This window comes from Ostrea edulis, chromosome 3, assembly GCF_947568905.1.
Source record: "Ostrea edulis chromosome 3, xbOstEdul1.1, whole genome shotgun sequence".
NCBI classification, from domain to species: Eukaryota; Metazoa; Mollusca; class Bivalvia; order Ostreida; family Ostreidae; genus Ostrea; species Ostrea edulis.
This window is the reverse complement of record NC_079166.1, coordinates 85,260,026-85,282,138: the sequence shown is the minus strand read 5'-3', so window position 1 is coordinate 85,282,138 and position 22,113 is coordinate 85,260,026. Positions and strand designations below refer to the sequence as shown.

The following is a 22,113-nucleotide window of genomic DNA, read 5'->3' as shown; positions in this document are numbered from 1 at the left end:
ATGTTTTGTTTGGAGGCTTGAACAGTACACACAAACACCACCAGCTCCAAGCTTTTCTCTGACCTACTTACCTTCCCCGAATCTCTCCCCTGATAAATGCCCTTCATGCTGTGTGTTATAGTACAGATTCCCATCTCTCGAGCAGTACCCCGTGGAATTGGCAAGTTTTCCTGGGTGTTTGTTTAGGGGAAATTTAGAATCAGCCAGGCCTATTGTCAGCACAGAGTCCTCATCTGTTCATAAAAACACAAAGCACAATCATTCGTTGCACTCAGAAAATTAAAATACAGTAGATTCTTGCTATACATAATTCTAGTATACACACAGTAAACATTTTGAATATTTCTCCCCTTGAAATTCATTAACTGCTACCATTAGACTGAATTTCCTGCCATAAAAGACTTTCATGATATAAGGGGCTATGATGCAGTACCATATGCATCACAAAATATTACATCAAGAAGATATTCCTATAGTTTAAGGACTTGATTAAGGAGCTTTCTGACCTCCATGCAAAACTAAAGACTACCTACAACAACTTATACTGATCTCTGCATAGTAGTACAGATTTGAACTTAAGATTTAACGAACTTTCTGATCTCTATATTAAACACTAACTTATGGAGTTATCTGATCTTTATATCAAACAATAACTTATTGAGCTATATCTGATCTCTATATTAAACATTATGTTACAGAGCTTTGTGATCTCTATATTAAACACTATGTTACAGAGCTTTGTGATCTCTATATTAAACACTAACTTATGGAGCTATCTGATCTCTATATTAAACATTAACTTACGTAGCTTCCTGATCTCTAAATTAAACACTAACTTAAGGAGCTATCTGATTTCTAATTTAAACACTAACTTACGGAGCTTTGTGATCTCTATATTAAACACTAACTTATGGAGCTATATCTGATCTCTAAATTAAACACTAACTTAAGGAGCTATCTGATTTCTATATTAAACACTAACTGATGGAGCTATCTGATCTCTATATTAAACACTAAGTTACAGCTGATCTTTGTGATCTCTATATTAAACACTAAGTTACAGAGCTTTATGATCTCTATATTAAACACTAACTGATGGAGCTATCTGATCTCTATATTAAACACTAAGTTACGGAGCTTCCTGATCTCTAAATTAAACACTAACTTGTGGAGCTATCTGATCTCTATATTAAACACTAACTTACGGAGCTTCCTGATCTCTATATTAAACACTAACTTACGGAGCTTCCTGATCTCTATGCAGTAGTAAGGATTGATCTTGGTTAATGGCTGCCTGAATTGTATGACGTGAATTCCCATGTCATCTTTCAACAGACGAATGCGACAATACTGCTTGCTAGGATCGACGATCGGTGTCTGCTCATGCACCTCAACCTTCAACTGTTCAGACCTCCTGAACATTTCTAACCTCATTTCTGTAAAGTTTAATTTTCTCCAATTTTACGAGATCAAAAGATCGATGTCGGATAAAAATTTAAATTCAAATAGATAGGGGGAGGGAGAATAAAAACCAATAAGTTTCTGTCATCTGACATCGATTACTCAAAAAACCCACATAATATTACATTTTAATGAACATTTAATAGTTTTAATACGTACACTTTCATTTGCAAATAACAATAGAAAATGTTAATTGATTATTTTCAACATTCACTATGTTTCAGTTCTAAGAAGGAGTGGGGTGGGGGTGGGAGGTGTCTTGGTGAAAACTATGTGAATTTAGATTTTTTTCTGATATTGAACTTTTGATCTCGTTCTTTAGAGTTATTACATTTCCCATACAAAATGATCTTAAATTAAACCATCATGATGATGTGGTTATCACTATCCCACAGAAAAATATCTACCAGGCCTAGATAATGATTCTAAATGTTGATGGAAATGATGTTAAGGTTTCTACACTGTAACCGAGACAGCGAACATGCTGATATCTCAGTTATACTCACGCCTCTTTAGCGAGTCATTAAGCATCACACAATTGGCTTCCTCGAGATTTTCTTCAAACATTGAATCAAGATTCTCGTAAGCATCAATTTTACGACTGGTTGTCACGTCAACAGTTACTTTGGCGCCTGTAAACAGATCGTTATCAATTGAACATATGTCTCATTTAAATCTTATTTCTGTCTTACAGCACAGTATACAAAGTATGTAAGATTAAAACGACCAGCATCATTCACAATGTCTGTAACACAACCTAATGAATCTGTTAGCTGTCTAATAATCTAATGAATCTGTTAGCTGTCTGATAACTTAATGAATCTGTTAGCTGTCTGATAACCTAATGAATCTGTTAACTATCTGATAACCTAATGAATCTGTTAACTGTCTGATAACCTAATGAATCTGTTAACTGTCTGATAACTTAATGAATCTGTTAACTGTGTGATAACCTCCTAATGAATATGTTAACTGTCTAATAATCTAATGAATCTGTTAACTGTCTGACAACCTAATGAATCTGTTAACTGTCTGATAACCTCCTAATGAATCTGTTAACTGTCTGATAACCTCCTAATGAATCTGTTAACTGTCTGATAACCTAATGAATCTGTTAATTGTCTGATAAACTCCTAATGAATCTGTTAATTGTCTGATAACTTGATGAATATGTTAACTATCTGATAACCTCCTAATGAATCTGTTACCTGTGTGATAAACTAATGAATCTGTTAACTGTCTGATAACCTAATGAATCTGTTAACTGTCTGATAACCTAATGAATCTGTTAATTGTCTGATAACCTCCTAATGAATCTGTTAATTGTCTGATAACTTAATGAATCTGTTAACTATCTGATAACCGCCTAATGAATCTGTTAACTGTGTGATAACCTCCTAATGAATCTGTTAACTGTCTGATAACCTAATGAATCTGTAAACTGTCTGATAACCTCCTAATGAATCTGTTAACTGTCTGATAACTTAATGAATCTGTTAACTGTGTGATAACCTAATGAATCTGTTAACTGTCTGATAACCTAATGAATCTGTTAACTGTGTGATAACCTAATGAATCTGTTAACTGTGTGATAACCTAATGAATCTTTTAACTGTGTGATAACCTAATGAATCTGTTAACTGTCTGATAACCTCCTAATGAATCTGATAACTGTCTGATAACCTAATGAATCTGTTAACTGTCTGATAATCTAATGAATCTGTTAACTGTCTGATAACCTCCTAATGAATCTGTTCACTGTCTAATCTGTTAACTGTGTGATAACCTTATGAATCTGTTAATTGTCTGATAACCTCCTATTGAATATGTTCACTGTCTAATCTGTTAACTGTGTGATAACCTAATGAATCTGTTAACTGTCTGATAATCTAATGAATCTGTTAACTGTCTGATAACCTCCTAATGAATTTGTTAACTGTCTGATAACCTCCTAATGAATCTGTTAACTGTCGGATAACCTAATGAATCTGTTAACTGTCTGATAACCTAATGAATCTGTTAACTGTCTGATAACCTCCTAATGAATCTGTTCACTGTCTGATAACCTCCTAATGAATCTGTTCACTGTCTGATAACCTCCTAATGAATCTGTTCACTGTCTAATCTGTTAACTGTGTGATAACCTAATGAATCTGTTCACTGTCTGATAACCTAATGAATCTGTTCACTGACTGATAACCTAATGAATCTGTTAACTGTCTGATAACCTCCTAATGAATCTGTTAACTGTCTAATCTGTTAACTGTGTGATAACCTAATGAATCTGTTAACTGTCTGATAACCTAATGAATCTGTTCACTGATTGATAACCTAATGAATCTGTTAACTGTCTGATAACCTAATGAATCTGTTAATTGTCTGATAACCTAATGAATCTGTTAACTGTCTGATAACCTAATGAATCTGTTCACTGTCTGATAACCTAATGAATCTGTTCACTGACTGATAACCTAATGAATCTGTTAACTGTCTGATAACCTAATGAATCTGTTAACTGTCTGATATCCTAACGAATCTGTTAACTGACAACCTTGTTGATGAGAAGTCATTTAATGACCTTCTGTTTTCAGTCTGAACATTTCCATGTTGTCAAAGCTAGTTATTTAGTTATTTCTAAAACATTATCCATAAACATTTATTTCTTACAAATGTAATTGGATAACTCAAATATTTTCATCACACATATATACTTAAGACTTATCCTGACAGACTGTTTCTGTCATAGACTAGACACACTCTTCACTTACCCCCACAAGACTGTCTCTATTATAGACTAGCCATACTTACCCTCTTTGCTAAGAATGATGGCAGACTTACTGTTTTTGTTAAGGACGATGGCAGACTTACCGTTTTTGTTAAGGACTATGGCAGACTTACCGTTTTTGTTAAGAACGATGGCAGACTTACCGTTTTTGTTAAGGACGATGGCAGACTTACCGTTTTTGTTAAGGACGATGGCAGACTTACCGTTTTTGTTAAGGACCATGGCAGACTTAATGTTTTTGTTAAGGACGATGGCAGACTTAACGTTTTTGTTAAGGACGATGGCAGACTTACCGTTTTTGTTAAGGACGATGGTGGACTTACATTTTTGTTAGGGATGATGGCGGTCTGACATTTTTTGTTAAGGATGATAGCGGACTTACCACTTTTGTTAAGGACGATGGCAGACTTACCGTTTTTGTTAAGGACAATGGCAGACTTAATGATTTTGTTAAGGACGATGGCAGACTTAATGTTTTTGTTAAGGACGATGGCAGACTTACTGTTTTTGTTAAGGACGATGGTGGACTTACATTTTTGTTAGGGATGATGGCGGTCTGACAGGACGATGGCGAACTTACCACTTTTGTTAAGGACGATGGCAGACTTACCGTTTTTGTTAAGGACGATGATGGGGAAGAACCCTCCCTCTGGCTGCAGTAAGATTTTGGCGTACCCTATCGTGCTGTCTACGGTTACAAACACGAGCACCAGCTGCTGGGTTTTGTCATTGTAGTGGGAGTTTTCTCGTTCTTTCTTTGGATAGTGTACCCCTATTCCTATCCGCTCTCCCACGGAAACCTTTACATCTGTAACAGGAAGTGGTAGGTTTCCACAATGACTAAACCACAGGGAATTAACAGATTTAAATTTGCACATAGATATTTTGAATTCTTTTCAAATGGAATTTTTTTTTTCACCATTTCTAAGTTTTTATTTCCATATCATGTAAAGACTATATAAACATGCCTTACTCTTGTTGATGCATTTTGGTTGGATTATATAAAGATTTCATTGGCCTGACCACATGAAAAATCTAGCAGATACTGGATTCTTGTATATTTATTGGTATAGTTTTTATGCTTTATTTAGTTAAAATATAGTTTACATTTGTGATAGACAATGATTTTCTTTCAAACCTGTTAAGAAAAGTGTAAAGAGAAATACACCCCATAGTCATAGTTCACAGAATGTCCTCTAGTGGAACTGGAATACACCAGTTTGTTTTTGAGAAGTTTTGTCATCTGTCAGGTAATTCAAAGAGTGCTATTTCGAAATTTTCACTTTCATTGCCGGTGTTTGACGAAAAGCTCATTACATTGTGTCGAAACAGAGCTGTTGATATATTTTACAGGAGACTACTGCAAGTTTTAGCTAAAGGTCAGATAACTATATCTGATTAAATACAAAATGAACTTATATTATCATGAATTAAATTCATAAGACAAAGATACATATACTGTCAGATAAGATCGTTTGTAAAAGATCCAGTCAACGATGTACCATGTCTCGCTCTGACTGGGGAATGAATTCTCGCTGACAAGTAATGTCACTGAACTATATTTATTCACTAACTATTTAACCTTAAATTTATTCATTTATTTATGCATATTTGTTTTAAAAGTGAGTTCTAAACACATATGTAAAATGATTGTGCAAATGTGAACTTAATCGGGAATGGTAAAAATGACGCTGTGTCTTTCCATGTGCATTCAACGGTGTTCAGGTCGTTGGGAATTAAAATATTACCATTTCTATATGTTTCTTTTCCCCCAGAATATAAGATCAAATATTTGTGTTTGAAATAATTGGAATTGATTTCATGGACACGCAATATAATCAGCATAATATTTGACGTCATACGACGTTACAATTTCTTTATGTTGACGGTTTTTTTTGTTGGTTTTTTAATTTTACAGATGTGTTCCAAAAATTGTCATTAAAACGTTATATACTGTGATTTCAGCATAAATTTGGCATTTTTGTGAACAGAAATGATACTTAATAAAATTCTTGGGAAAACTAAAAATGTGAAATTTTGACCGAAGGGCCCTTTTCTCATGATGACAGTCATATATACATGTATAAGCCATCTTCACTACAGCTTTAGGTTTCCAAACTGCTCAGCAAAAATAGCAAAGAAGCCTAAGTACTATACTGCTCACCTGAGGAGCTGCATTTACAGATTAATTTGCCAGCATATATTTTGATATTTTTAATTCTCCATGATTCCATTGTTTATATATTCCAATTTCCTGGGAATAATATCATTGTGACTTTGACTTTAACCTGGGAGTAATATCACTGTGACCTTGGCTTTAACCTGGGAGTAATTGTGACTTTGATCCAAGAGTAATGCTACTTTGACCTTGACTTTAACCTGGAAGTAATGTTACTGTGACCTTGACTTTAACTTGGGAGTAATGTTATTGTGACTTTGATCCAAGAGTGATGCTACTTTGACCTTGACTTTAACCTGGGAATGTTACTGTGACCTTGACTTTAAGCTGGGAGTAATGTTATTGTGACCTTGACCCAGGTTAGTAATGCTACTTTGACCTTGACTTTAACCTGGGAATAATGTTACTGTGACCTTGACTTTAACATAGTAGAATGTTATTGGGACCTTGAGGTTAACCTAGGAGTAATGTTACTGTGACCTTGACTTTAAGCACATTATGATGATCATGTGATCACCAATCATGGCTTTGTTCAAATGATTATACATTATATCCTTACATTAAATAAATGTTTTTAAATGATACCTTTTCCCTGAATGAGTAAATATAATAATTGTTTATTCTTACTATTTCCATCAACTATCAGTCGGAAAAAATCGACCAATGCTTTACATGTGGGCGTCGGTTTCAGTAAACTGCAGGTTGCCACACCCACTGCTGGTCCCGCCCCTGTCTCAGACACATCCTGGACAACCACTTCAAAGTGTTCAAATTCTACAATGAGGTGATATAAATCATACAATTCTACAAAGACGTGGTATAAACCATACAATTCTACAACGAGGTGGTATAAACCATACAATTCTACAAAGAGGTGAAAACCATACAATTGTCAGTGAGATACTCTGATGACTTACATGTATGTAGTGTGATGTACTGAGATGTTAGTAAGATCTTCTGATGACTTATAATGTGCTGTACTGAGATGAGAGCGAGATTTTCTGATGACTTATAAGGTAATGCATTGAGATATTGGTGAGATATTCTGATGACTTATGATGCAATGTGATCTACTGAAATGTCTGTGAGATATTCTGATGACTTATGATGTGATGTACTGAGATGTCAGTGAGATATTCTGATGACTTATGATGTGATGTACTGAGATGTTAGTGAGATATTCTGATGACTTATGATATGATTTACTGAGATGTGAGTGAGATATTCTGATGACTTACATGTATGTAGTGTGATGTACTGAAATGTCAGTGAGATATTCTGATGACTTGTGATGTACTGAGATTTTAGTGAGATACTCTGATGACTTATGATATGATGTACTGAGATGTCAGTGAGATATTCTGATGACTTACATGTATGTAGTGTGATGTACTGAGATGTCAGTGAGATATTCTGATGACTTATGATATGATGTACTGAGATGTCAGTGAGATATTCTGATGACTTACATGTATGTAGTGTGATGTACTGAGATGTCAGTGAGATATTCTGATGACTTATGATATGATGTACTGAGATGTCAGTGAGATACTCTGATGACTTACATGTATATAGTGTGATGTACTGAGATGTCAGTGAGATATTTTGATGACTTATGATGTAGTGTGATGTACTGAGATGTCAGCGAGATATTCTGATGACTTATAATGAAGTGTGCTGTACTGAGATGTCAGTGAGATATTCTGATGACTTACATGTATGTAGTGTGATGTACTGAGATGTCAGTGAGATATTCTGATGACTTACATGTATGTAGTGTGATGTACTGAGATGTCAGTGAGATACTCTGATGACTTATGATGAAGTGTGATGTACTGAGATGTGAGTGAGATATTTTGATGACTTGTGATATGATGTACTGAGATATCAGTGAGATCCACAAAACAGTAAGATGTTTACTTTAACAGAGTGAGGTGTATCTCTGTATGGCCTGAGTCTCAGTGATATGAGAGTACCCTTAGTGTGAGATTCTTACCACGGCAGAGTGGGACGGGGCTCTGTACTGTTCCTGAAGAGTCGCATGCATCATCCGGAGTGAAGACAAACATGTTGTCAGCCATATTATACATCACATCAGGGGAGGTCATCCACTGGATCATATTTTTCTACAATTTTTTTTTTATATAATTCAACTAAGTGATTCAAATTCATAAACCATCTAATGTTGTGTAGTGAATAGAAAATAAAAAATGATAATAATTATGGAAGATTTTAATTTAGGAATTAACACACTTGTCGATTTTAATTTATCATAGCAAAGCAGATATGTGAAAATTCCGGTGAGATTGTGCCTTTGATGATACAAGCATGAAATTTGGCACACATTTAGGGCATACCATTACAACGAATTTTGGAGGTAGGGACATTCCATATTCCTCAAAGGGCTAAAATGGCAGCCATTTTACAAAATGGCGGCAATGAATTGCATATTTTGCCTCATAGTTCAGCCCTGTCATGTGTACTGGATATGAAATACAATGCAGTGAGCATATTATCAACTGCTATGTACATACTATGCAATAACGTCTTAACTTCATTGGCTGGTAACAACATACTAATATACCTATGCCATGTTATTTCCTGTTTTCAAGTGATAATCCTACTGCACAGTACCTTCTCTCATACACTATACTTGCTTGGTGTTGGTTTCCAATTTGTATATTGACTAAATGTAGGTGGTGCATATTGCCTGAATGACAATGACCAATAAGCATTTAAAGCTTTTAGTCCCCAAAAGCCCAGTACATCTGCAACAAACTTGTCTTACATGACAGATTGAAACAAGTGTGTGTTATGTCAGGAGGACACTGCTGAGATCCTTTCCTGTCCACTTGATTCCAAGCGAAATACAGTCTAGATTCTTGAAGACAATATCCACAACTTCAGTCACATCGGCTGCATGCCTGCCAAAATCCGTAGAAAAGTCCCCCTGGACGATGGTGGGGTTATACAGTCCGAGTCGATCTCCCAGAACCAAAAGGCTAAGTTGCATGATTCATGTAAACTGAAGTATAACAAACCTGCACTGCATCGGACACAGATATGTAAACTAGTGAAGAATTGGAAAGTGTCTCAAAACATCAGAGTGTATATGTACACAGTTACTTCCTGGAAAGTGTTTCATTTGTGACAAGCCAGTAAGTAACGATTCTCTGTGCAAAGCTTCCACCTTCCATCTTGATAAACTTGTCAGGGCAGCTGCTCTGAAATTAGGAAACAAGGCAGGGTTAAGGCTAACCCTAACCCTCTTGCTAAACTGAGACCTTATAGCACACGGTACCTTAGTGTCACGTGAAGTGTATGTTCTCCTTGTATAACATAGCTAAGGTCACAAAGACAACAGTGGATGATCTGGATGATCAAGATGATATCAATCATGGTATAACACATGAAAAACTGGTGGCCTACATTGATGATGCCTGCAGGGATGCTCTTATGGCAAGCTGGTAAACCTGACAAGATTGTACACCACTAGACTGGAACAGCTTGGTACAGTCTCGACCAAACTCAAAGATCGAATCATGACATATTTCAAGACCTGAAGGAGCACAAGTCCGGTCAATATATTCTGTTTGCTGTCAACCAGGATGTTGACTCAGCCCTGCAGAGGACATATAAGCACGACGCTGACAGTGATAATTTGTCTTCCTACAGCCGTAAATATAGTCCAAATAGGCATGTTGAAAATGATGACACCTTTTGTGATTCATTTGAAACCGACTGCTAAGAAATGCCGGTTTCTTCTCCTCTAGCACTAGGTGGTATGATCTTGAATGGTCCTAACATCCAAGTATTGAAGAGCAGTCAAGCCACTCATCTGTATCAACACCTACTCCCATAGTCTCACAACTTCTCATTTTCGACAGCTACGCACGCAGCCGAGAGAGTACCAGTAGTATCGAGTCTATCAGACACAGCCACAATTGGAAGACCCCCATGCATGTGTACCTGGACACTCTAATGCACATAACAACTCAGAAATGAAACATGGTTGATGCTTTGTTCCACCTGGGTCTCTCAATCTCTTATAATAGGGTGCTGAGCATCTCCATGGATTTGGTGCGCAGACTCTACCGCTTCGTCCAGAAGGAGGGTCCATTTTGCCCCCCTGGGCTGGGGAAATCAAGTCACAAATGGGGCAATAAATAACTTTTGATCATAACCACAGTTCAAGAAGTGCTTGTTGAAGTCTCTGAGTATACATAATATTCTTACCATACATCACATCTCAGCTACAGCATTCAAACAGGGTAGATATTGTTTGCAACTTCCCAGACAGTTGGAAATAGACACCAGAAAGAGGGGTAAAGCATCAGGAGACGAGTTGAGCCATCCAGTTCCACCCCAGGGAACTGACAGGCCTTCCTCCACATACATAAAAACAAGATAGAATTATTTGCCTTCCTAGCAACTAGGATAGCAACCACAAAAACAGAGAAGCAAATCATCAGAACAAGCCACAAAGACATGCTTTGTACACAACCACGAGGTGTTGCTGTAGGCTCCCTGTGCAGTCAGGAGGAGGCAGATATGAGAATACTACTGCATGCCCAAGATGCAGTGAGGCGGGGCTATACCAAGGTGTCGATCTTCACATTGGACACATATATTTGATCCTTGCAGTAACAGCAGCTGGACATCGATAAACTTTGGGTTGCTTTGCCACAGGAAAGAATTTCTTGGCTGTCCGCAAAATGGCTATAGCACTGAACAAGTGCCGAGAGTTGCCATTATTGCACGCCTTCGCTGGGTATAATACAGTGGGAGGAGAAAACAACATGGGAAACATGGAAACCCTGTAATGATGTCACTATAGCTTTCTGTGCATTAGCTGTTATGCCAAACCACTGCAGTTGTAGATGACCAGGCCACAATTAAAAGAATGTTTGTTTCCCCTCCCCCGGGTCTAGTTTTTGAAACTGACCAGGCAGGCAGGTGATTTTTTTTTTTTTTTTAAATTCATATAATTTTATATGTATTGTCGGAAAAAAAGCAGATCTGTCAAACAGGGCACTGATTGTCTTCAATGCTTAACATCTGGAGAAGAGAACATTTATACTACTATGTTGAGGATTGGTTGAGCTTCAATGTTTTATGTATTAAAATCCTGGAATGGCTTGCTGGCGTTGAATCTGTATGCTAATATGAATGCTCTGGATGTGTAATTTCTGTTTTCTTTACTCCGACATTTCTTTAAAAAACATTATTTAAAGAAATAAATGAAAATAAACAAAAAACATTTATTCTTGACTAGAAACAAGTAGAAACAAAAATCATAAACAACATGTTAAAAAGAATGACTTAGAGAGGATGAATATCAGACTAGAATTAACTGATTGTCAGACTAGAATTAACTATTTCTTAATTGGATTTCTCTTTGGGACTTCCAATTTTTTTGAACGACACAAGTCACAAACTGGCAGCACAACTTTAAAGTTTTTGCACAAGTCCTTGTCCTTTTGGATCTCTGTTGCAACACAATATGCACACATGTCTTTGCGGCCAACATCCGAGCTGTAGTATGCAAATTCAATGTGACTGGTACATGCAAGCTGGAGTCTTGTGAAAACTTTTCCATGTAGAACATCCCCTGAAAGTGACCAAAAAAAACACTTGTCAGAGAAAAAAATTGATTTTAATGTTTTTGTGCTCTTTATTTTCTTTTTCAGATTACCCAAGGTTAAATTCAAAGATTCATCCCTACTTCCATTACTTCAATGATACAAATATTATAAAGATGTTATCATTCAATGACTGTAAATATAAAGGCTGCCAAAAACATAATTTCCACAGATTGTGCATTTAATACTGAATGTCCTTTTGGAGAGTGAAAAAGGGGAATATGCATGGTAGATGCAAACATGTTTTATCCTGCACATGTATATAAGGCCTACAAAAAGCATTTAAATTTTTGAACAATGCAAGGATACAGATTGAATGTGGACAAACACACAAATCCAATTTCTGTTCTTCTGACATTTTGTCATTTGATTAAAAAGATTTGAACAGTGAATATTCATCTTAGTTCATGTATCCATTGTTTATGATATTAATCATCATGATGATAAACAAATGAACATACTTGTGCTTTGGTTCTGTCAGAAATGCCAGTCTTATTTAGTGTCATTTAATCACAATATTGTCAATAAATATACAAACCTTCTGGTGCTAAAATTGCCCCGCAAGTGTAGTCATATTTATCTGTTGTGTGCTTCAAGGCTCTTAAATCTCGAGGGTTCAACTTCAGCTTAGAATAAATGCATCTAGGTTTGTCACATTCAGTGCATTTTATTGTAGATCTCACATTCTGGGCAACAAGCATTCTGTTTTCACAACCCTGAAAAAGATTAGATATCAAATGCTAATTAAAATATATTCATTGAATGTAGAACAAGACAACCTAGATTGTAATGTTAAACAAAACCTTAAATCCAGGGAAAGGTGTAAATGTTAGAATATTGGAGGACAAATTAAGCAAAAATATTGAAATATTAATGCAAGTCATGAAAGATATTAGGATCTAATTTAGCACAACTGTCAGACATATTTGTTACCACTGTGTGAAAATTATAATATTGTCTTTCATTTCATATAGCCTAGCAGTTTTGGTCTGTTTTCATAAGATACATGCATCAGTGCCAGTACCAAGTCTGACTGCCCATTTTCCTATTGTTGTTTATGTTTGTCCAATGTTGAAAAAAATTTGGGCAGCACTTCCCCTAGGAATTTACCGTTTTTACACCCCCTACCATAAATTTCCCCAGACCAAAAGTTTGGGAACATTGAAGAAAGAAATGAAATGGTGTGGGGCAGACTCATTTATAACTTTAAGACATGAGCCATACACCATCTCAAACCTACTTGATAGAAATATAATAATGCATATAAATTACCTGTAAATCTGGGAGAGGCTTCATCAATCTTTTGAGGGAGCTTTGTCAGTGTGCTGGACTTTCTCATCAAAACATCGAAAGCTGTAGGACATGTAGGAGGATTTTGACCTTTTGGTACATTGTTATTTGGTTCTAAGTCTCTTATCACGTCAAATTGTACATATTTCAATTTTCTATCAAAGTTGTGAACCACTTGTATCTGTTCTTCAAAATCTGGCTCAAAAGTTACACCGTTGGCAAGTTTGTCCGACACGGTGACAGTTACTTCGTCCAACTTGTCTATGTTATGGTCGCCGTCCGCTGTCAAATCATTCAAAACCTCATTCCATGTACAGTGTTTGGAGAAACTGTAGAGTCTGTTGACTATTATGGGCACAACTTTAGATGTGTGTTTGTATTTTATCTTTACAGTAGACGACAACGCTATTCTGTCACCCATTTTTCAAGTATAGATAAATCCCGGTAACTTCCGAAAAAAGCAGAAGTAACGTCTAGAACCGACACGGAGCGGACACGATTTTTTTACGGAAATAAAAAAAAAAAACATCGCAATTTTTTGGCAAAAAAACTTTTGACCCGGGCCCTTTTTTTTGACCCGGTCGGGGCGAGGGGAAACAAACATATTTTTATTTTTGGCCCCACATGGATTCACTGGAGTTTTTTGTTGGCCTGATCTACGATCGAACCAGCATCCTAGAACATGTCAATGAGGCTTGCAAGCATCTCTTCACCCAGAGTGGCAGATCAATAGAGGTCATACCACGAACTCGAGAAGCTTTCAGTATATCAGAGAGCTGCCTATGAAACCGGCCTCTGTTGGGTACATGTACCGGTCAGTTGACGATTTCCATACCAGAGATCCCTTCACCAAGTAAATAGGATTGGGTTCAGATTAATAATGACTGGGATGTGTATAGAAGAATCCTCCAGCAGACAACTGGGGCATACCGGCAATTTTTAACATGTGAATGCAAGATGAGTTTCAGAGAACAGTGCGTTAAGGCCACATTCCAGTGTAGAGCTCTGTGCTACTGCAGAAGGGAGTATACAAGATTTTTTACAGGAGAGATTACAAACTTATACACAATCATGTAGAATACTATATCACTTGGATCCAAGCATTTTCTGTGCACTATATTTTATGTAAAAGTCAAATAGGAGCACTCCCAGGATGTTAAAGTGACATATCCCGTTCATTTTCTTCGCATTTCCTAAGTTTGTTTTTAAAAATTCAAAACTGTTTTTGGTAAGAATGGCCAAATGAATGGTGTGTAAGCTATGACACATTTAACTGGTTATGTGGAAAACAGTCATTCATGTGCTTTTTGATAACTAAGTAAATATATATAGTTATATTGACATGGATCCTGTGTCGCATATTACTCGAAAATGGCCATTTTAACAGAATGACCGCCATTTTGGCCCAAGGAGAAATTTGGAATGTCCCTATATCCAAAACTCTTCCTAGCAGAATGCTCTATCAGTGTACCAAGTTTCATGCTTGTATCACTAATAGCACAATCTTCCCACATATCTGCTGGGCTATTAGAGACAAGCATTGAAGACAGACAGGAGTTTTCTGATGGTGCATGTTGGCAGACAAACAGTTCATACAGTGCTCATTATTGTGACCTTGAGAAGATGACTTCAGCTTCTCAATCATCAACTTCTCATATTCATGTAGCAATATTTCCTTTTTACACGTATATAATGTTTATTTCTTTCAACTGATTCAGTACACAAAAGTATGTTCTGCTTACAATCTGCTGCTAACATATTAGTTGGTGTTGCAAGAGTTTCAACAGTCTTGTTAAAGTCAGTATTTCGTACATTCTATGGTCATTATAATGATCTAGTTTGTCAATACAACCTGTCGTTGGGACAAATGCTGTCTGACGTGTTTCATACCAGTCGTTAAGCCGTCCTTTACACACTGATTTTAACTATAGCTTGCTCTGTTTGCCTGATCAGGCTCACAGCAGGTGTGACCAGTCAACAGGGGATGCTTACTCCTCCTAGACACCTGATCCCACCTTTAGTGTGTCCAGGGGTCAGTGTTTACCCTACTCTTAGTTTTTAATTCTTTTTTGGAATTATGAGAATGACCACTGTTCAATATCTTCCCGCTTTTATCATGTAACCATCTTATATCATGTAACTATGGTCTTATATCATGTAACTATGGTGTTGTGTCGTGTAACTATGGTGTTATATCGTGTAACTATGGTGTTGTGTTGTGTAACTATAGTGTCGTGTCGTGTAACTATGGTGTTGTGTCGTGTAACTATGGTGTTATATCGTGTAACTATGGTGTTGTGTCGTGTAATTATGGTCTTATATCGTGTAACTATGATCTTATATCATGTAACTATGGTCTTATATCATGTAACTATGGTGTTGTGTCGTGTAACTATGGTGTTGTGTCGTGTAACTATGGTGTGTTGTGTAACTATGGTGTTATATCATGTAACTATGATCTTATATCGTGTAACTATGGTGTTATATCATGTAACTATGATCTTATATCGTTTAACTATGGTGTTGCGTGTAACTATGGTCTTATATCGTGTAACTATGGTCTTGTATTAAGTAACTATGGTCTTGTACTGTGTTTCTATGGTTTTGTATCCTGTAACCATGATATAGTATTGTGTAACCATAGTCTTGTATCACATAACCGTGGTCTTTTAACATGAGACTGTGGTACGCACATCAGATCGTTTGACAGCGGTGACTTTATTCGGTGTTAACGACTCACACACTACACGTGGCTGACTTCATACAAACAGAAGAGTATGATTATTGTATGTAAACTTTTACAGACAACATAAAGAAACACTCAGTTAGGAAACACTTATTATTGCAGGTCTCCATAAGTAACTAATTCAATGAGAATGTGCTGTCTTAACTAATCGATAATTGTTGATTAACAGGTTATGCTCAATAACATCAAAAGTTAAAGAACATGTTTCAATATAGGCCTGAATAAAGAAAATGTTCTAATTAAGTACACATTGTATGGATTAACATTGTTTAACTGTTAGGCTTATTCAAGGAATAGGAAATGTCAAGGCTGTTTGCAAGTCACATTCTAATATTGAAAAACATAACAAAAGGAAACAGTTTATCACAAACAAACTTATGGTCAATGTGTACATACATGCTTACAGGTGACCATTATGTTTCAACTCAGTTTTCCTCAGTGAGTGGCCAAATACACTGCAAAACTACAGACAACATGAGAGACTGAATATACAGCAAAACTTCAGACAGCATGACAGACTGAATATAAACTACAAACACCATGACAGACTGAATATACAGCAAAACTACAGACAGCATGAAAGACTGAATATACAGTAAAACTACAGACAGAATGACAGACTGAATATATAGCAAAACTACAGACAACATGACGGACTGAATATACAGCAAAATTACAGACAGCATGAGAGACTGAATATACAGCAAAACTATAGACAGAATGAGAGACTGGATATACAGCAAAACTACAGGCAGAATGACAGACTGAATATAAAGTAAAACTACAGACAGCATGACGGACTGAATATATAGCAAAACTACAGACAGCATGACGGACTGAATATACAGCAAAACTACAGACAGAATGAGAGACTGAATATACAGCAAAACTACACACAGCATGACAGACTGAATATAAAGCAAAACTACGGACAGAATGACAGACTGAATATACAGCAAAACTACAGACACCATGACAGACTGAACAGCAAAACTACAGACAGAATGACAGACTGAATATACAGCAAAACTACAGACAGCATGACAGACTGAATATACAGCAAAACTACAGACAGCATAACAGACTGAATATACAGCAAAACTACAGACAGATTGACAGACTGAATATACAACAAAACTACAGACAGCATGACAGACTGAATATAAAGCAAAACTACAGACAGAATGACAGACTGAATGTACAGCAAAACTACAAACAGCATGACAGACTGAATATACACCAAAACTACAGACAGTATGAAAGACTGAATATACAGCAAAACTACAAAACTACAGACAGCATGACAGACTGAATATACAGCAAAACTACAGACAGCATGACAGACTGAATATACAGCAAAACTACAGACAGCATAACAGACTGAATATACAGCAAAACTACAGACAGATTGACAGACTGAATATACAACAAAACTACAGACAGCATGACAGACTGAATATAAAGCAAAACTACAGACAGAATGACAGACTGAATATACAGCAAAACTACAAACAGCATGACAGACTGAATATACAGCAAAACTACAGACAGTATGAAAGACTGAATATACAGCAAAACTACAAAACTACAGACAGCATGACAGACTGAATATACAGCAAAACTACAGACAGCATGACAGACTGAATATACAGCAAAACTACAGACAGCATGACAGACTGAATATACAGCAAAACTACAGACAGCATGACAGACTGAATATACAGCAAAACTACAGACAGAATGAGAGACTGAATATACAGCAAAACTACAGACAGAATGACAGACTGAATATACAGCAAAACTACAGACAAGAGCAAGACAGAGTGAAAACACAATGAAATTACAGACAGTTAGACAGGCCAAATACACAGCAAAACAAAAACCAGACAGCAAAACAGGCCGAATATTCAACAAAAATACAGATAACAAAACAGATTAAATACATAGTAAAAATACAGATGGCAAAACCGGCCAAATACACAGCAATATTATAGATCTATAGCAAAACAGGCCAAATACGCAACAAAAATATAGACAGCGTGATAAGCCAAACACACAGCAAAACTAGAGACAGCATGGTAGTCGCATATGGTGTAACATGATGGAAAGTGTCTTTGTTGGTTAGAGTCATAACAAGATTCTACATTTTTAACAGGCAAAACTGTATAACGTGTTCAAAAGAAAACCTTGCAAACCTGAGACTTTTCTTCCTACAGCTAATATTTGAAATAGAATGTTAACTTTCGAAAGGAAACACATGTAGATTAATATAATTCATTTTGAAATTCACTTCATTTGACATTCGAGAAACTGAAATACTCTATTCCATTAATTTGTAGAAAATATCTCCTTACATCTGAAAACTGAGGCTTGGCCATCACTGCTTGTGGCCACATTATTCCAAGATCAATTGGGCCATTCTCCAGGGTGATCGTAGGTAGAAACTTTTTATGGTCAGGTTCAAAATGATACCTACAACATGATAAAAAAAATTTTAGACGAATTTCTAAAACAATGTACCAAATATGAGTTCCCTTCTTGAGACGCCCCCATAAGGATGCTTGCATATACATGTGATAGTGACCTTTGAAAAGAAGATTTTTCCTATAATCCAACACTTTACACCTCTATCATGGCCCAACACTTGTCCTAGGTGCTTGAACCACTACATGTAGCTCTCTTTTCTTAAGAATTAAGGAGGTACTCCACATCACCATAATGGCTCACTCAGACTTCCTTTTAAAACATGAATGAAAATATAAACATCAGCAATATTTGTCTATTTCTTTTTTATTTGAATGCAATTATAGCTGAGTAGCTCAGTTGGTCATCATGTCAACTGCTGAACTGTAAATCGCAGGTTCGAGTCCAGCAGGGGTTTTCAATTTTTTTTTCCAGTTTGCCTTGTACTAAAACTGCATTACTTGAATAAATAAAGTACATTTGAAAGTTTTCAATATCAAAATATTGTTGTACATATCCTCCACATAGTTTATTTCTGGTGTAGCATTCCTCCTTATGATTTATAAAGAATTTCTCTATGCACAATTTTGAACCTCATTTGTGGACCCACCCTGACTGTTGAAATCATGGTTTGAACCAACTTTAATCTTCATTCTATACAGAGAGCTTTTTCTTTTAAGGCCAAAATAAAATATATGTGTGTTTCCGGTTTTCCAACCCAACCTACTTTTTTTGCTGGTGACCCTAAAGATGTTTTATTGACAATATATATACATGTATATAGAATAAAAATCTGCAAATTTTATACTGGAATTTTTTTCTTTGCATGTTCGAGTTTCTCTGATTTACATTTTGACTACTATAATATTGATCAACAAAATGTTTAAAAAGTAATTGTAATGTATATAGACAATACATTTATTCAAAGTGTATCAAAAACTAAGATTTCAAATAAAATGTTACAATAAAATAGAATGTTTTACCTACCTATCCTACCTAATTTTTGGGAGAGTGAAATAGGAAACACACATGTTTTATTTTGGCCTGACATTATGTTCTTGAGAAAAGTTTTTGAGTACCTCCCTCTCTTTGCACTTCTTAATCTCTCTTGGAATTAAGGCGTTGAACAAAACTGGATCCCCTTTACCTAGGGATGTATTGTGACAGGAACTGGTCAAGATTCAGCCAGTGGTTCTTAAGATGTCAAACCTTTGTCCCTTACCTTGTAGCCACAGGTTGTCCATTCTTTGTAAAAATCACAGTGGACATCTGCTTCCCAAAATGGGTGACAAAAACACCAAACATATCACCTGCAAAAACACCAAACATATCACCTACATAAACACCAAACATATTGGCTACAAAAACACCAAACATATCTCCTACAAAAACACCAAACATATTGCCTACAAAAACACCAAACATATCGCCTACAAAAACACCAAACATATCATCTACAAAAACACCAAACATATCACCTACAAAAACACCCAACATATCATCTACAAAAACACCAAATATACTGGCTACAAAAACACCAAACATATCACATACAAAAACATCAAACATATCGCCTACAAAAACACCAAACATATCACCTACAAAAACATCAAACATATCACCTACATAAACACCAAACATATCACCTACAAAAACACCAAACACTAAACTTATTGCCTACAAAAACACTAAACATATCACCTACAAAAACACTAAACATCTCACCTACAAAAACACCAAACATATTGGCTACAAGAACACTAAACTTATCGCCTACAAAAACACCAAACATATCGCCTAAAAAAACATCAAACATATCACCTACAAAACCACCAAACATATCTTCTACAAAAACACCAAACATATCTCCTACAAAAACACCAAAAATATTGCCTAAAAAAACATCAAACATATCACCTAAAAAAAACATCAAACATATCTTCTACAAAAACACCAAACATATCACATACAAAAACACCAAACATACTGGCTACAAAATGGGTGACAAAAACACCAAACATATCACCTGCAAAAACACCCAACATATCACCTACAAAAACACCAAACATATCATCTACAAAAACACCAAACATATCATCTACAAAAACACCAAATATACTGGCTACAAAAACACCAAACATATCACCTACAAAAACACCAAACATACTGGCTACAAAATGGGTGACAAAAACACCAAACATACCGCCTACAAAAACACCAAACATATCGCCTACAAAAACACCAAACATATCATCTACAAAAACACCAAACATATCATCTACAAAAACACCCAACATATCACATACAAAAACACCCAACATATCACATACAAAAACACCAAATATACTGGCTACAAAAACACCAAACATATCACATACAAAAACATCAAACATATCACCTACAAAAACACCAAACATATCACCTACAAAAACACCAAACATATCACATACAAAAACACCAAACATACTGCCTACAAAAACACCAAACATACTGGCTACAAAAACACCAAACATATCGCCTACAAAACCACCAAATATACTGGCTACAAAAACACCAAACATATCACCTACAAAAACACCAAACATATCGCCTACAAAAACACCAAATATATTGGCTACAAAAACACCAAACATATCACATACAAAAACATCAAACATATCACATACAAAAACATCAAACATATCACATACAAAAACACCAAACATATCACCTACAAAAATCAAACATATTGCCTATAAAAACACCAAACATATCGCCTAAAAAAAAACATCAAACATATCGCCTAAAAAAACCACCAAACATATTGGCTACAAAAACACCAAACATATCACCTACATAAACACCAAACATATCGCCTACAAAAACACTGAACTTATCGCCTACAAAAAACTAAACATATCGCCTACAAAAATACTGAACTTATCGCCTACAAGAACACTAAACATATCGCTTACAAAAAAACCAAACATATCACCTACAAAAACACTAAACATATCACCTACAAAAACATCAAACATATCGCGTACAAAAACACCAAACATCTAACCTACAAAACACCAAACATATTGGCTACAAAAACACTAAACTTATCGCCTATGAAAACACTAAACATATCACCTACAAATACACCAAACATATCACCTAAAAAAACATCAAACATCACCTACAAAAACACCAAACATATCTCCTACAAAAACACCAAAAATATTGCCTAAAAAAACACCAAACATATCGCCTACAAAAACACCAAACATATCGCCTAAAAAACATCAAACATATCACCTACATAAACACCAAACATATCACCTACAAAAACACCAAACACTAAACTTATTGCCAACAAAAACACCAAACATATCACCTACAAAAACACCAAACACTAAACTTATTGCCTACAAAAACACTAAACATATCACCTACAAAAACCCTAAACATCTCACCTACAAAAACACCAAACATATTGGCTACAAGAACACTAAACTTATCGCCTACAAAAACACCAAACATATCGCCTAAAAAAACATCAAACATATCACCTACAAAACCA

At 35.8% G+C, this 22,113-nt stretch overlaps 2 protein-coding genes and 1 long non-coding RNA gene across 3 annotated transcripts in view; 1 reads left to right on the top strand and 2 right to left on the bottom strand.

The window, feature by feature from the left end:
- LOC130052951 (uncharacterized) overlaps positions 1-22,113 on the top strand; it is a 28,325-nt gene that overhangs the window by 1,841 nt on the left and 4,371 nt on the right. The window contains exon 2 of the long non-coding RNA XR_008801330.1: positions 18,443-18,540. This is a non-coding gene — a long non-coding RNA (uncharacterized LOC130052951). The remainder of the gene's footprint in view (positions 1-18,442; positions 18,541-22,113) is intronic.
- Positions 1-22,113, bottom strand: part of LOC125677436 (uncharacterized) — a 33,477-nt gene that overhangs the window by 7,704 nt on the left and 3,660 nt on the right. The window contains exons 3-10 of the mRNA XM_048915501.2: positions 19,789-19,876; positions 18,458-18,575; positions 8,422-8,551; positions 7,053-7,199; positions 4,857-5,054; positions 1,968-2,093; positions 1,242-1,436; positions 72-233 (exon numbers count right to left, since the gene is read on the bottom strand). Coding sequence (XP_048771458.1) covers positions 72-233; positions 1,242-1,436; positions 1,968-2,093; positions 4,857-5,054; positions 7,053-7,199; positions 8,422-8,551; positions 18,458-18,575; positions 19,789-19,876 — 1,164 coding nt within the window. The remainder of the gene's footprint in view (positions 1-71; positions 234-1,241; positions 1,437-1,967; positions 2,094-4,856; positions 5,055-7,052; positions 7,200-8,421; positions 8,552-18,457; positions 18,576-19,788; positions 19,877-22,113) is intronic.
- LOC125682361 (uncharacterized) lies at positions 11,667-13,955 on the bottom strand. The gene is made up of 3 exons (XM_048922873.2): positions 13,340-13,955; positions 12,606-12,783; positions 11,667-12,036 (listed from the first exon to the last, which is right to left on the bottom strand). Exons 1-3 carry the CDS (start codon positions 13,361-13,363, stop codon positions 11,801-11,803), a joined length of 438 nt encoding a protein of 145 aa, XP_048778830.2. The 5' UTR covers positions 13,364-13,955; the 3' UTR covers positions 11,667-11,800.